Source organism: Myripristis murdjan, chromosome 9 (genome assembly GCF_902150065.1).
Source record: "Myripristis murdjan chromosome 9, fMyrMur1.1, whole genome shotgun sequence".
Taxonomy (NCBI): domain Eukaryota; kingdom Metazoa; phylum Chordata; class Actinopteri; order Holocentriformes; family Holocentridae; genus Myripristis; species Myripristis murdjan.
In genome coordinates, this window is record NC_043988.1 from 8471939 (window position 1) to 8487014 (window position 15076).

The 15076-nt window shown below is 40.6% G+C and overlaps 1 protein-coding gene across 2 annotated transcripts in view; it reads right to left on the minus strand.

Moving 5' to 3' along the window:
- Positions 1-15076, minus strand: part of hk2 (hexokinase 2) — a 57753-nt gene that overhangs the window by 15666 nt on the left and 27011 nt on the right. For both annotated transcript variants that reach the window (XM_030060235.1, XM_030060233.1), the window contains exons 8-14: positions 12418-12579; positions 8938-9171; positions 8426-8730; positions 7320-7468; positions 3451-3570; positions 2856-2951; positions 1335-1434 (exon numbers count right to left, since the gene is read on the minus strand). In XM_030060235.1, coding sequence (XP_029916095.1) covers positions 1335-1434; positions 2856-2951; positions 3451-3570; positions 7320-7468; positions 8426-8730; positions 8938-9171; positions 12418-12579 — 1166 coding nt within the window. The remainder of the gene's footprint in view (positions 1-1334; positions 1435-2855; positions 2952-3450; positions 3571-7319; positions 7469-8425; positions 8731-8937; positions 9172-12417; positions 12580-15076) is intronic.

Here is a 15076-nt window from a genome sequence, read left to right on the forward strand (position 1 = left end):
GGCAATATTTGGCTGCTCCGAAAAGATGAAATCTCTTCCCTTCCACCAAAAGCAAGCACTTAAGGCGGGCATGGCTGCAGCTAAAAAGCTGATATTATTAAACTGGAAGGCTCAGACGTCCCCATGTTTCAATAGAAGGCTCAATGAGATGCTCTTTATTGCCAAGATGGAACGTATTCGTTTAAACAAAGGGAAGTCACATGGACACTTTTTTAAGTATGGAAACCGTTCCTGACTGTACTTGGTAAGACCTAACGGACTAATTTACGAATCCTACTGCTATGTTATGTTTTCATTTTATGTAAACCCTTTTATAACTGATAGTTTGACCATATCTGGTGGTTCACCACCCACAGGTTCTATATGTGTTGGTTTTGTGTTGGTCTTTCCTTTTATTTATTTATTTATTTATTTGTGTAATCATTGTGTATATGTTTGCTTATACTACAAAAATTGAAAATAGAATATATATAAAAAAAAAGAAAAGAACAGAAAAGAAAAGAAAAGAAAAAAAAAGAAATTCCACCTTCTGAAATGAGCGTGTCTCTCTGGAGAAAGAACTTATTATTTTTCTATATAGGGAAGTAACAATGTAGCTTATTCATTAATATGAGTGTGGAAATGTTCTTACTTTTCACACTGAATAACTGCACATGCAAAATTTCTGCCAGATTCATGACATGTGTACCAGCCAATTTTATTCTTACCCATGTGGATGTTAGTAGCCCGCACTCACTAATTAGCATATTACCACACCTCATTTCTTCTATATAAAGAAAGCTGTTTTGGAGAGGTGTAGCAGTCGAGAGAGCTGCCAAGTCATTGAAAAGAAGGGAAACATGGGCCCTGGCAGTAAAAAAAGTAGCGAAAAATAGAAAAATTCAAGCTGAAATCCAAGCAATAGTTTTGAGGCAGAAGCCAGAAATGTTCATATACAAGGTAAATATGCGACTAGCAAACCAGCTTGGGGACCTTTTTTGAATCCTGTATACAGCCTGCATTCCCAGAGATTCTCATTAATCAATTCAAAATATCTACCACTACAGTTAAATACTGCCGGGAAAAAAATATCACCATTACCTTCCACCTGTTCATAAAAATAGGTTCATCTGTGGCATACCATCATCCCATTGGCACATCAGAATTTAAATTTAAAAAGCTGGTCAGTGTATGGATGTATTGAACTGCTCTAAAGAAACACCTGTTGCTTGTCAGTTCACAACAAACTATATTGAAAACAGTCAGGCTGAAGAAAAACTGAACCATGGCAAAGGCTGATGGTGGAAACTGATGTGCCACATTCCGATGCTATTTAAGCATCAGTGCTGACTTACCCACAATGAGCCCCACCTCGCACCGTGGGTCCTCGTAGCCACATGTCATCATGGTTCCCACTGTGTCATTCACAACCGCAACAACATCAAGGTCAAATTCCTGCAACCACACAACAATTTCTTTGGCTTTTTCAGTGGACATCAGAGAGCAGCAGCACCGGAGAACTGGAGGTATGTGAAGCTTTACAAACAACTGACTGAATTTTAATTAAAGTCAATATTTGTACTGGCATAAACTACAAAATTAAGATTCTGGTTGAAAATAACCAGAATTCTCCTGTAAGAACTAGGACAAGCTTGCCTCAAAATATGCACATGAGCAAGTATGGCTGAGGAAGCAGCAGATTGGTGGATGCATCATAAGAGTGTGTCAGGATAATATCTCTGAAAAAAATTAAATGATAAATGACTAAATTAAATAATGTTCAAATGAATGTGAATTGCAGTTGCACAAAACAGTTTTGATTAGGGAAATCACGATCAAAACAGTCTCAGCATTATTATGAAAGCTGAAAAACAGAAGATCAAATTAATGCTAACGGGATCTGAGCCTTTACACCTGGACTGAGCGATTTCAAAACAATCCTGAAACTAACCTGTGCTTTAAGGCTTTTTGTAACCCTAGCTATGCTGGGCCCAGCCATTTTGATGTTTTTCACCTCTTTTCTCTCTTTGTTATCAAATTCCAGCCTAAGATGTTGCTCCACTCACTCTTCCAAGTACAGAATTTTTTTTTCCGCCTAATTTTCAATTTTGTACAAGCGATTTACCGCTCGCCCAAAAGCAGCACTGACTGTTTGTTTACAAATGGAGTTTGATCTCTCATCCCCTCTAGTGGTCAGAAAAATACTTACTGCAGCTTTAAGTAATTCTGTGAAACACCTTTAAACATACAGTTCTGCAAAGTTTTAAGAGTAACAGGCAACTATAGATAATAAATTACGTTATTAAATGACTAGGAAAAGTTTTTAAGTAACATGCTACATTGGCCTTTGGTTTGTAACTCACACTGCCACACCACAGGTGATTATTCTCTACAAAGAAGGAGAAAAATGAAAGAGTGAGAAGTGGGAGGGATTTAGTTCATTTGAAAGCACAGTGAAATCAGAGTGGCTTTATTCACACAGAGTGTCAGTACGCATTTTTTGCACGCTGTAGTCAGTGCTGGCATCGGTGGATCTCCATAGTAGCTTTAAATAGGGATTTTTGCTATTCTGAGCTGTTCCACATGACAAGGGAGCCTATATGACTGGCTGTTTGTTTACCTTACCCACATATTCAACATATGCCAGGAGTTACAGGTGGCTGCCACACTCACACTTCTCATTAAAACAGCAAAATTCATGAAGGTGGACAATTTTGGCTTTAAAACTGGAATTCTCATTGATTGAGTCTGAAAACGGATGTGTGTGTGTGTGTGTGTGTGTGTGTGTGTGTGCATGCGTGCGTGCGTGCGTGCGTGTGTGTGTGTGTGTGTGTGTGTGTGTGTGTGAGTGTGTGTGTGTGTGTGTTTACTCTAACCTCTCTGCGATGGATGGCATCTTTAAGCAGCATGACAACATCCTCCCCTTCACAGCCGCTGGCTCTGAAACCCTTCGTCCATTTCAGCAAGATGCCCTGGGATGGATGTCAGAGTAGCATGTTTTTTTTGTTTGTTTGTTTTTTTGTTTATCTGTGACAGACAGTGCTGATAGTAAAACAGGATGTGTATGACAGCTGGTAGAGTCACAACGATAACAGATTTACCCAAATATTGCAGGGCTGAGAAAGTTACTGTTACTGTCAAAACATTAATTTACGTTTTGTTTCACCGTTTTCCACCTTTTGCATGTAAAAATAAAAATGTGAATATAAGAGATGTACAGCATTCTGCACTGTTGTATATATATATTTTATAAGCAAAGTACATCCACTACTTTTAGCTGTACTTGTAGATCCTTTTCTCTTTTTTCTGTCTAGCTTTTATGAAATTTGAACTGGCTTTGTCACCTTTATGTCATAAACGCCACAAAAGAAATAAATCTCTGATCTAAATGTAACATCACAGGCAGGTGAATTTTATCTGCTGAAGAGACACAGTATTTAAACTCACCGAAAAGATTAAATCAAACATTACCTGATCTAACTTGGTTTGATGACAGGGAAAAGAAAACGTAAAGCCCAGAGGTAAGGATGCTCCTTTCATGCCCATGTATTCCAAAAAGTCAGCGATGCAGTACACGATATGGTCAAAAAGCTGGCACATAAAGAGAAATAAATAAAGTAAAGTAACTGCCACAAGAAAACTGCCACATAAATTCTGCCAATATGTGAAATAGGTTAAATTTGTCCTGGTTGTAACGATTGTCAGGACTGTCTCAAGGAGAGCATCATCCCAGTCTGTTTAAGCATGATGATAATACAGTATTGTTTGAAAGACAATGTTATATAAAAATTAATTTATTATTAAAATAAAGATTAAGTTCAAGTACTTTTCTTATTTTTCCCAGAGAAAGAGTACATTTCAGCAGCATTGTGTTTCATGTCTGCATCTCCCAGTGGGCATTCACAATAAGAGTAGGCATGACAAAGTTATTTCCGCTACAGGAGATACTCGATGTTCTCTGCAATTAGGTGGAAAAAATATGTGTATATATCAGCATCGGCATCAACAATTAGGCAAAAGAGTTTTAAAAATATCAGTATATCAGTTATTGGCAAAAAATCCAATAATATGCATCCACAGATTGTACAGCTGTTCAGAGTGCACCACGGGACATCAACCATTTTTTTCACTGAAGAGATGCAAATTTATTGCCTCCAATGCCAATAATCCTTCTGTCTCCAATAGATACAAAAGGTACCAGTCTTCTCAAGCCATTTCAAAAGAAAAGAATGTGCCTGGTAGATGTAACTACAGTTCTAGAAACAATGTATTACTCCCAAGCCATTCAATGGAAGGCAACAGCCTTGAGTCCTGCATAAATGGATGGATGGCTATTATCAATGATCGAAGCACATAGTGCTGAAACATTATTGTTCCTCTTTCTGTCTTTCAAGTATGTGGATCTGAGAAACTGTGAGAACTACAGCACAAACATTCAGCAAATAGGGTGGAAATCCTTCACACAAAGGAAACAAACCAACCAACAAACAAAATGTATATCAACTGACCAAATGGTGGTGCCATAATGAGCAACTTTATGCTCATGCTCTTTCATTTACACGGTAACACCACGCTTTTCTGACAAAGTTCTACGCAGATTGAGGCAGGTGATAAGAATATGGAGTTTCCACACCACTGATCCAAAAGAACTGTAAAGATTGACACAGTTTTGTGCCAGTGTTATCACGGATATTAAGTCAGCCAACATTTATAATAACCATAACATCCTCTAATTCCTTTCTTCAAAGCCCACAAATAATCTTCATTTTATTGAAGTCAGGTAGCTCCTTATTGTTGTTGAAGCTGTGATACACTCAAACATCTGTCTTCACATTTTCCAGCGCCAGCTTAATGGATGTAGTGTGCGCTGTTATGAATCGCACCAGAGTTCTTGGTGAGATGCACCCACATGGTTGCAACTTTCCCTGCTGTTATATCACAGCTATTTTACCAAATAGACAGGCCAACAAAATTTCTAACCAATCACAGCGCTTGAGGCCAGAATTCTGGTGAGATTCATAATAGCTGCTGGTTTTATCCCCTTCACTAAAAGTCTTTTATGTGCTTTTATGTGTGTGTATGCATACATGTATGTATGTATAAATGTACACTACCAGTCAAAAGTTTGGACACACCTTCTCATTCAATGTTTTTTTTTTTGTTTATATTTATTTTTACTACTTTCTACATTGTAGATACATACTGAAGACATCAAATATATGAAGCCAGATATATGGAATTATGTAGCAAAGAAAAAAATAGTTAAATAACTTAATAAACAACATAATAAATATGTTTTATGTTTTATGTTTTAGATTCCTCAAAGTAGCCACCCCTTGCTTTGTTGACAGCGCTGCCAACCCTTGGCCTTCTCTCAATGAGCTTCATGAGTCACCTGAAATGGTTTTCACTTCACAGGTGTGCCTTGTCAGGGTTCATTTGTGGAATTTCTTGCTTTATCAATGGCGTTGGGACCATCAGTTGTGTTGTGCAGAAGTCAGGTTGGTACACAGCTGACAGCCCCATTTGACAACTCTTAGAATTCATATTATGGCAAGAATCAATCAGCTAAGTAAAGAGAAACGACAGTCCATCATTACTTTGAGAACTGAAGGTCAGTCAGTCCGGAAAATTGCAAAAACTTTGAACGTGTCCCCAAGTGCAGTCGCAAAAACCATCAAGTGCTACGACGAAACTGGCTCACATGAGGACCGACCCAGGAAAGGAAGACCAAGAGTCACCTCTGCTGCTGAGGATAAGTTCATCCGAGTCACCAGCCTCAGAAATCGCAAGTTAACAGCAGCTCAGATCAGAGACCAGATAAATGCCACACAGAGTTCTAGCAGCAGACCCATCTCTAGAACAACTGTTAAGAGGAGACTGCGCGAATCAGGCCTTCATGGTCAAATAGCTGCTAGGAAACCACTGCTAAGGAGAGGCAACAAGCAGAAGAGATTTGTTTGGGCCAAGAAACACAAGGAATGGACATTAGACCAGTGGAAATCTGTGCTTTGGTCTGATGAGTCCAAATTTGAGATCTTTGGTTCCAACCGCCGTGTCTTTGTGAGACGCAGAAAAGGTGAACGGATGGATTCCACATGCCTGGTTCCCACTGTGAAGCATGGAGGAGGAGGTGTGATGGTGTGGGGGTGTTTTGCTGGTGACGCTGTTGGGGATTTATTCAAAATTGAAGGCACACTGAACCAGCATGGCTACCACAGCATCCTGCAGCGACATGCCATCCCATCCGGTTTGCGTTTAGTTGGACCATCATTTATTTTTCAACAGGACAATGAGGGCTACTTGACCAAGAAGGAGAGTGATGTAGTGCTGCGCCAGATGACCTGGCCTCCACAGTCGCCTGACCTAAACCCAAACAAGATGGACTGCAGAGTGAAGGCAAAGGGGCCAACAAGTGCTCAGCATCTCTGGGAACTCCTTCAAGACTGTTGGGAAACCATTTCAGGTGACTACCTCATGAAGCTCATCGAGAGAATGCCAAGAGTGTGCAAAGCACTAATCAAAGCAAAGGGTGGCTATTTTGAAGGATCTAAAATATAAAACATGTTTTGAGTTATTTCACAATTTTTTGTTTACTACATAATTCCATATGTGTTCATTCATAGTTTTGATGCCTTCAGTGAGAATCTACAATGTAAATAGTCATGAAAATAAAGAAAAAACATTGAATGAGAAGGTGTGTCCAAACGTTTGACTGGTAGTGTATGTAGTGTATGTATGTACATTTATATGTATGTATAAATGTATGTGTGTCTTTAAGTATGTGTACATGTTTCACTGCAGTTCTTGCAGTTGTTCCCTAACATATGTTTTGATTTTCCTCACTTTGGAAAGCTCTTTGTTTTCATAGATTGAAAAGAGCTCAGTCAATAAAATGATTATTATAATAGCGCATGCGGATTAATTAAGTGGGAAAAACAAATCTCCCTCCTCTACATCAGTGGGCTTATAAGGATCAACTGAATCTGAAAAAAAAAAAAAAAAAAAAAAAAAAAAAAATATATATATATATATATATATATATATATATATATATATATAACTGATGTGTAGATGTATCAATTCAGCATCAAATGTCATTTCCAGCTCTTAGGATTAGGGACAGGATTTCTGACTAATTTCTCTTCTGACTAATCTATAAAGTTTGTAACAGAGTAGTTCTCTAATTTAAACAAGTATATATGCCTAAAAGAGACCTAAGTCACACATTGCCCTATCTTATTTTGTTTTCACATGCCACAGAAATGTTATGTTAAAATTTAACTGCAGTAACAGCACTTCAGCAAAATACTTTAAGCATTCCCCTGGTAGTGTGTTACCTCCTCGCCTGTGCCTTGCATCGTTTCCTGTGGGATACCATAGATTTTGTTGTGCATCTCCACGCTGCGTCTCTTTCCACTTCGCACTCTTACCAGTAACACCCTGAAGTTTGTGCCACCGAGATCCAAAGCCAAGAAGTCACCATGCTCTGATGACAGATAGATGAAATGACACTGAGCCAAAAGAAAAAGTATTCCAGTGCACATCAGGATACCTGGATTGCGTCTGTTTCATTGATAAATTACATTAAAACCATAAGGAGCGATCTATGTGTTTTTTTTTTGGCATTTCTGCTTTACTTGACAGTCACAGTAGAGAGACAGGTGCATTCATTCAATGCCTCATTACCATGAGGTCCAATACAGATGCACTTCAATATTAAAACAACTAGTATCCTACTGTGCAAAATCATACATATACATACATACATACAATCATACAGTAAAAATAGATGAAACAGATGAAATATTCAAAACACATGATTACCCGGAATTTCAATCAACCATACACAAACCGCACACACACACACACACACACACACACACACACACACACACACACACACACACACACACACACACATGCACAAAGAGACACAAGCAGGATTCTTCCTGCACTTTCAAGGTAATTGATATCTTCATTGTAGTTAGTCAATGAGCTGTTTCATAATAATTAAAAAGGCTGATTAAGAATTCTTTTTAAACTAAAGACATGTTTGAGGAGGTTGAAAAAAAAAGCTTTTACAGACAGCTGCAAGTGCATAGGTGGAATGGTAGAAACAGCCAAAAGAGACGCTCACCGACACTGTCGTCTAACTTATATTATGATCTACTAGAGTTACAAAGTGGGCAAAGCACAGGTTGCAGAAGTCTTTCTCTCACTGTTTTTTCCCCAATTGGAATTTAACAATAACTGCAATATTACTGAAGAATGATTCAGGTCTATAGGGTTATGTTATGGTCACCCATGAGCTTCAGCATCCACAGATACTATGGTGAAGATGCCAGCTGGAGACACAATATATGTTTGAATATATAAAAAACTGTATTACTACTGTATTCCAGAGCTGAAACGTGGCGCTGCCTCTTTCTTCTCTCAAACCTACCTGTTCCGTCTGGCGTGGACCTGACATAGGAGGGCAGCATCCTGACACTGGCCTGCTTGTGGTGTTGCTTGGACAGGCCCCGCACCATCTCATCACCCATTCTCTTCTTCACCTCCAGCAGCTGCTCATGGCTTAAACGCAAGGTGTCCAGGATGCGCTGCCGCTCGGCATGCTGGGTGGCCAGTCGATAAGCCACTGCTGTTACCATGGCTGCACCTTTTCCACTGCCATCCTGTGACCGCAAAAAGCGCACATCACAGTCTGGTACCAGTCGTCGCACCATCTTGTGGAGCCTTCTGGCAAACCTTGGGAATGGGGAGAGGAAGCATATTACAATTAGTGATATTTTTATATCCCTTCTGATATATCAAATTTTATGGTGTGGTGTGAGGGGGTTTACCCTCATAATTAACACTGTGCACTCTGTAGAAGCACATGGTACTTACAGGATATACAGCGGATCTGTGTGTGTTTGTGTTGCCATGATATATCAAGACAGCCAGGTCACTTACTGTGGATGGTTCTTGTAAACAGAGCCGTCCACCCCAATGGTGGTGCGCAGCCTCTCTGCTGCTTTGTTATCCCGGATCTGCCGGAGGACAGCCACTAGGGTAGCAGCACACAAGTGGGCAGCACGTGTAGATACTATCTGACACACCCTCTGAGTGGCTATGCAGTCCTCAACAGATGGATTGAGGCCAAGGCTCTGGAGCACCTGCTCAGCACTCTCCAGACCCTCCTTGTCCCTGCAAGCAAAGCGGAACACAAATCAGAGTTAAGATACATTTAATTACCTGACATACTCTGCAGTCCATTAACAGCTGATGAAAGGAGATCACATTGTGCAAAGCATGGGGCAGAAGCAGCCGGCAGACCAATCGCACTGAAGACCCCCCATGTCTGAATGAGTAGGTGGATCTAACCATCCATTCTCTTGGCAAGCAATCCCTCAGACCTTTTGCATATGACTCATCGGGTTGAATAAGGACATTTTCTATAGTCAAAACAGAAAAGTGGTAAATAAGAGGGAGATGAAAAAGGCAGCTGGGTATTGTTATGGCACATCATTCACATGTGTGAATCCCTGACATTTGTGGAACCCTATCATTCATTTTTTGGTTCAAGGGGCCCTCCTACAGTGATTCATTAGGTTTGCAAGTAGGAGTGTGAGGACTTGAGGGAGCTTAACACCTGCATATGGATGTACACAGGACTCTATTCTCTGTCTTTTTATTTTATTTTAGTTTAGTTTTTTGCATTGCTTGCAGGTGTGGTCTACAGATAGTAGGATAGTAGAAGGAGCTGTGTCTATCCATGCATATGTCCAACTCTTAAGTCCAGGACAACATATCTCAAAATGTATAAGTCACATTGACATGAAATCTGGTGAGCACATTCACGCTCCCCAGAGAATTGTCATCCTTCAAATTTGACATTTCAAAATCTGTTGGGAAGATTTTCATGAATTTCAGTGAGCATATTCATGACAATCAGAGCATACATTCAAATATGATATCTTAAAATCTATTGAGCAGACTATCAGGACACTGTGTTAGCAGCACATTCATGCCAACCCAGAGCATGCAACTTGTCAACTACAAAATAGGTTTACTTATCTGTAGTCACACACAGCATTGTGTAAGCTGCTGACTGGGATTTCTCAAAATGTAGCAGAATAATGTGTCTCATTGCTCCTTTCCTACATTGTAAAAACTATCGTGTAACCGCTTCTCTCAACTCTTACCTGTCTAACGAAAGGCCAAGAAAAAACATTTAAAAAGACATATACAGATATGCAGTATATCCCGGATGCTGGAAAATGGATTTTGATGAAAGTTAGAGGGAATTATGTCTAATTGCTCTGTTTAGTCAAAATTGCACTGATTGCCTTAAGGAGGTCGCCACAGCATTTGTTTACTTTCCCATGTGTCAGTAAATAAACATGAGGTAACAACATATACTGTTCTTACTGCCCCACTACAACTGCATAATTCCTGTTTACTCGTTTTATACAAAATTTGACATTTTAGGCATTCACCTGATTTTCATGTGTTGATAAGACAGAGGCAAAATCAAGTGCAAGTAGAGGAGGAGGATGAAATGATTTGGTGTACAGCTTTGGAAGGAGTTGTAGGGGAGAGGACGGGAGTCTCATAGATACATTAACTCCTGGGAATATGCTGGGTGAAAAACCCCACCGGTGTAGTTCAAAGATTGAGGTCTTGCTCAAGGATACTTTGAAGGTAAGTTCTGAGGGAAGGAGGGTGTCACAAATCCACTTTTCTTCTCCTTACTTTTCTACCCACCCCATGGGTTCGAACTGGTAACCTTTGAGTCACAAGCCTGTTTCTCTAGCTTTTATGCTACTGCCATTACTGCCAGATTAAAGCTTGTGTCTGTAACTTGTATGAGTGGGCGGACTGTCATCAAGAACGTTAACTCAAAACAGCTCAGACAGCACCCACCCGAGATTCAGTACCTTATCCAAGTCATCCCCACCCGCACGGATGCTTGTGTGTGTGTCTCCGATGCTGATGCAGTGAGTTCAAGTTCAAGTTTATTTAGAGCCCATTATCATTGTTAGTAGTCTCAAAGTGCTTTACATGCCCACATATTTAGAACAAGCACGACGACACCCCCAGACTTCAGCTAAGGTGGGCTAGGCGGAGTTTTTTTGGCGGAGGGGAAGCAAGCATGCACGGCAGCGGTGTGTGAAACTGTGCACAAGACATGACTGGACTGAGATCACAACGCTTCCTTGAGGTGACTGGTTGTATTTCTCGGTGTATTTAATTTGGATCAGATCCTGTTAAATGGTGGTTTGTCAAAATTATGAGGGGAAAAAAGTTACCTAGAGAAGCTTAAAGTGTGAAACCTTCAACATGGTGTGCAACATGGTGTGCCCTGGTGGCTCAGAGCGTGCACCACATATTAAGATTGTGTCCTTATTGCAGTGGCCCAGGTTTGATTCCAGCCCAGGCCATTTGCTGCATGTCATCCCTTCTCTCTCCCCTGCCTTTCCTGTCTCTCTATACCGTCACTATCGAGAGGTGAAATGGCCAAAAAAAATCCTTAAAAACTTCACACACAGGTTCAGCTGATAAGAAATTCTGAGGACAGATAACATTACTTATATTTTTGGACCGAATCTACCGATCTATTGCTGATATTTTATGCTGTAACAACCCCTCCCACCCCCTGCCAGTGCTTTGTCCTCCTTTTTATTTCTGTTTTCTGACAACTGGCAGGTGGCGTTGGAAAAGACATCAAAATTGATGGGATACGGGGTGCCCTGGTGGCTCACCGGATAAGAGCCCATGCCACTTGTTAAGGCTGAGCCCTGATCGCAGCGTCCTGGGTTCAAGTCACCCCCTCTCTCTCCCCTGCCTATCCTGTGTTTCTCTCTACTGTGACTGTCAAATAAAGCAGAAATGCAAAAAAAAAAAAAAAAATCTTTAAAAAAAATTGATGGAATACACGTGGGCCCAATATGTCACATACTTTAAAACCTGCTGCTTCAGTCTTTCTGAAATAGCAGGTGCCTCCCCCCAAGCACATCTTTGACTTGTTTCCTATTGTCTTATGGTTGGCATTTACAAATGATATTACTCATACATATTATATTTCTGTTCCTTCTCGAACAAGAAGTTTCTCATAGAGCCAGTTCTCTGTGCCAATATTCTCTATATTTCAATGTGATCACTTGGAAACAAGCTTTAGTCCATGGGACACTAAAACTCGCCATTAAAATCCATTCTGATGAAATCATTTGATGAGCTGTCAGCTCCTTGAGGCAGGATGTCAAGATTTATTGCAGATTTCATAAACTGACACGGCTGAAAGAAGCTAAGTGAAATCATATGCACATCATCATATTTGCTGTGGCTGACACAGACTGGCCAGTATTGGCCTGATATACAGGCAAAGTGATATATGGTCTAGACACACACAAACACACACTCTTAAATACACACACACAAAAACAAACTAACTTGTCGTTCTCAATGGCAAAGACATAGCTGGTGATGAAGTGTCCAGTGGTGAGAAGGTCCGGTGTAGTCTGGCCCTGGAACAGTAGCTTCTCTTTGGCCATCTTCACCAGGATCAGACGCACCAACTCCCCCATGTACATCCCGCTGATCATCTTTTCAAACCTGTACACCGACACACAAAAGAGAGAAATAAAACACTTAATGCAATATTCCCTCTGGTGCCAGCCATCCAGTCTGGAAAGTGGGGCGTAAAGGACTCAATAAAAGTAACTGAATGACTGACAAGACAGAATTTGCTTCAATTACCTCTGTTTCAACCTAACCAATATGTCACCTGTTATTAGAGCTCTATCGCTCGCTCTGTTGGTCGGCTTGTCCACAAAATTTTTCCCATCTTTCAAAGGCCATAGTTTTAGCCGTAGGAGACTGAAATTTGGCATGGAGGTCAAGCGTATGTGTATGTGTGTATGTGTGTGTGTGTGTGTGTGTGTGTGTGTGTGTGTGTGTGTGTGTGTGTGTGTGTGTGTGTGTGTGTGTGTGAGGGTGTGTGTTTATGTTCCTGGCAATTCTGTAAAAGGGGGCGTGGCCTATTGCAAAAAGGTGAATAATTTCTAAATGGATTCATAGACTTGTACAAGATTTTATGGAAAGGTTGGCCAAGAGCCAAAGGACAAAAAGGGGATGTGACAGTGGGAGTGGCCTATAACACACACGCACACATGTACATTTCGCCACTTGGACAAATTATACGTAGTCATGGTATTCATTTTTCATTGTTATGCAGATGATACTCAGCTATATTTGTCTATTAAGGCTGATGATCCCACACAGATCTCTAGATTAGAGGTCTGTCTGGGCGCTGTGAAAAATTGGATGTCACTAAACTTCCTGCTCTTAAACTCAGATAAAACTGAAATGCTATTAGTTGGCCCTCCCAGACACAGACACCGTTTTGGACAGATAACGTTACTGCTCGATAACTGTGTGATTTCACAAAGTGTGGTAACCAGAAATCTTGGTGTTACTTTCGATGCCTGCTTATCCTTTGACAGGCACATTAAGGATATTACCAAGACTGCCTTCTTCCACCTTTGCAACATAGCAGAAATTTGGTCCTTCCTGTCCATGGCTGACGCAGAGACCTTAATTCATGCATTTGTTTAAGCCAGACTTGATTACTGTAATGTTCTGTTTTCAGGTCTGCCACGTGCCAGCACCAAAAGTCTCCAGATGGTTCAAAATGCTGCAGCTAGAGTCTTAACTAGGACAAGAAAATTTGACCACATTACCCTAATTCTTGCCTCCCTTCATTGGCTTCCTGTCCATATTAGATCAGACTTTAAGGTGCTTCTGTTAACTTATAAAATCTTAAATGGGCTTGCCCCATTATATCTTTTGGATCTCCTTAAACCTTATATTCCATCTCGGGCTCTCCGCTCTCAAAATGCAGGGCTCCTATGCTTACCTAGAGTTAAAAAGAAGTCAGCAGGGCCTTTTCCTATCGTGCCCCGCTGCTGTGGAATAACCTCCTCAGGCAATCAGGATCTGTTGATTCCTTTAAATCCAGACTAAAAACTCATCTCAGCTTGGTTCTTGGTCTCGATGAAGTAACCCAATTATCGATCAGCCTTGTTCTCTTATATGACTAACGTTCCCCCTTGTCTGTGTGTGTGATGTGTGTGTGGTTTCTGAGTGCTTGTTAAGTCTTCGACTGATTCAGGTCTCCATGGTGTTGGTGGTTGTGTGGCTCAGGTCCCAGGCTGCTCCAGTACAACTGTCTCCGATCAGCATTCTCGTGTCATACATCATACGCCAACTGTTTGCACTACTTCTTTATGTTAGAATTTTTGTTATACTACTTCTTGCATGCACTATGTTTATCTGTGTTTTTGATTTCTGTGCTTACAACATCCATTGCACGTCTATCCGTCCTGGGGAGGGATCCCTCCTCTGTTGCTCCCCTGAGGTTTCTTCCTATTTTTCTCCCTTTTAAAGGGGTTTTTTAGGGAGTTGTTCCTCATCCAATGTGAGGGTCTAAGGACAGAGGATGTTGTATTTCCTGTAAAGCCCTTTGCGACAAATTTGTAATTTGTGATTCTGGGCTATATAAATAAATTGAATTGAATTGAATTGAATTGAGTTACTGAGGATTGAGTCAGTTTCTGAAGACTCCTACTTATTCTTTACATTTGAACAAGAGCTCTGTCAATCTTTCTGTTAGTCCAAAAAAGACCCTAAGAGGTAGTGTCATTTTCCATGTTGCCTTGAAAGAAGATACACTAAGTTAATACAACATAATTTAGGATCAGAATAGACATCTCCCACACTCTTTTTCACACTGACATAGGATTCGATAACCTGGCAACCCCATTTGTCTCTTCCCTCTCTAGATCTGTGGTAGCTTGTTGAACCAACACCCAATTAAGGTCAGCTGTACGTATTGGCTTAGGGCCATACGCTGCAAAATGATAGTGATGATAATTATTCAATGCCAGGATTGGGCATTTGGAGTCTGATGTCATTTTTTTCTATACTGCTTGATATATTTGATGTACCCTCTGTAACAAGTCTGGTACAATCATCAAATCCTGCAGTGGGCTTCAGAGTGACCTCAGGCTATTGTCTTTAGCTCTGCTCCAAACAACAGTTGCTCTGTGAT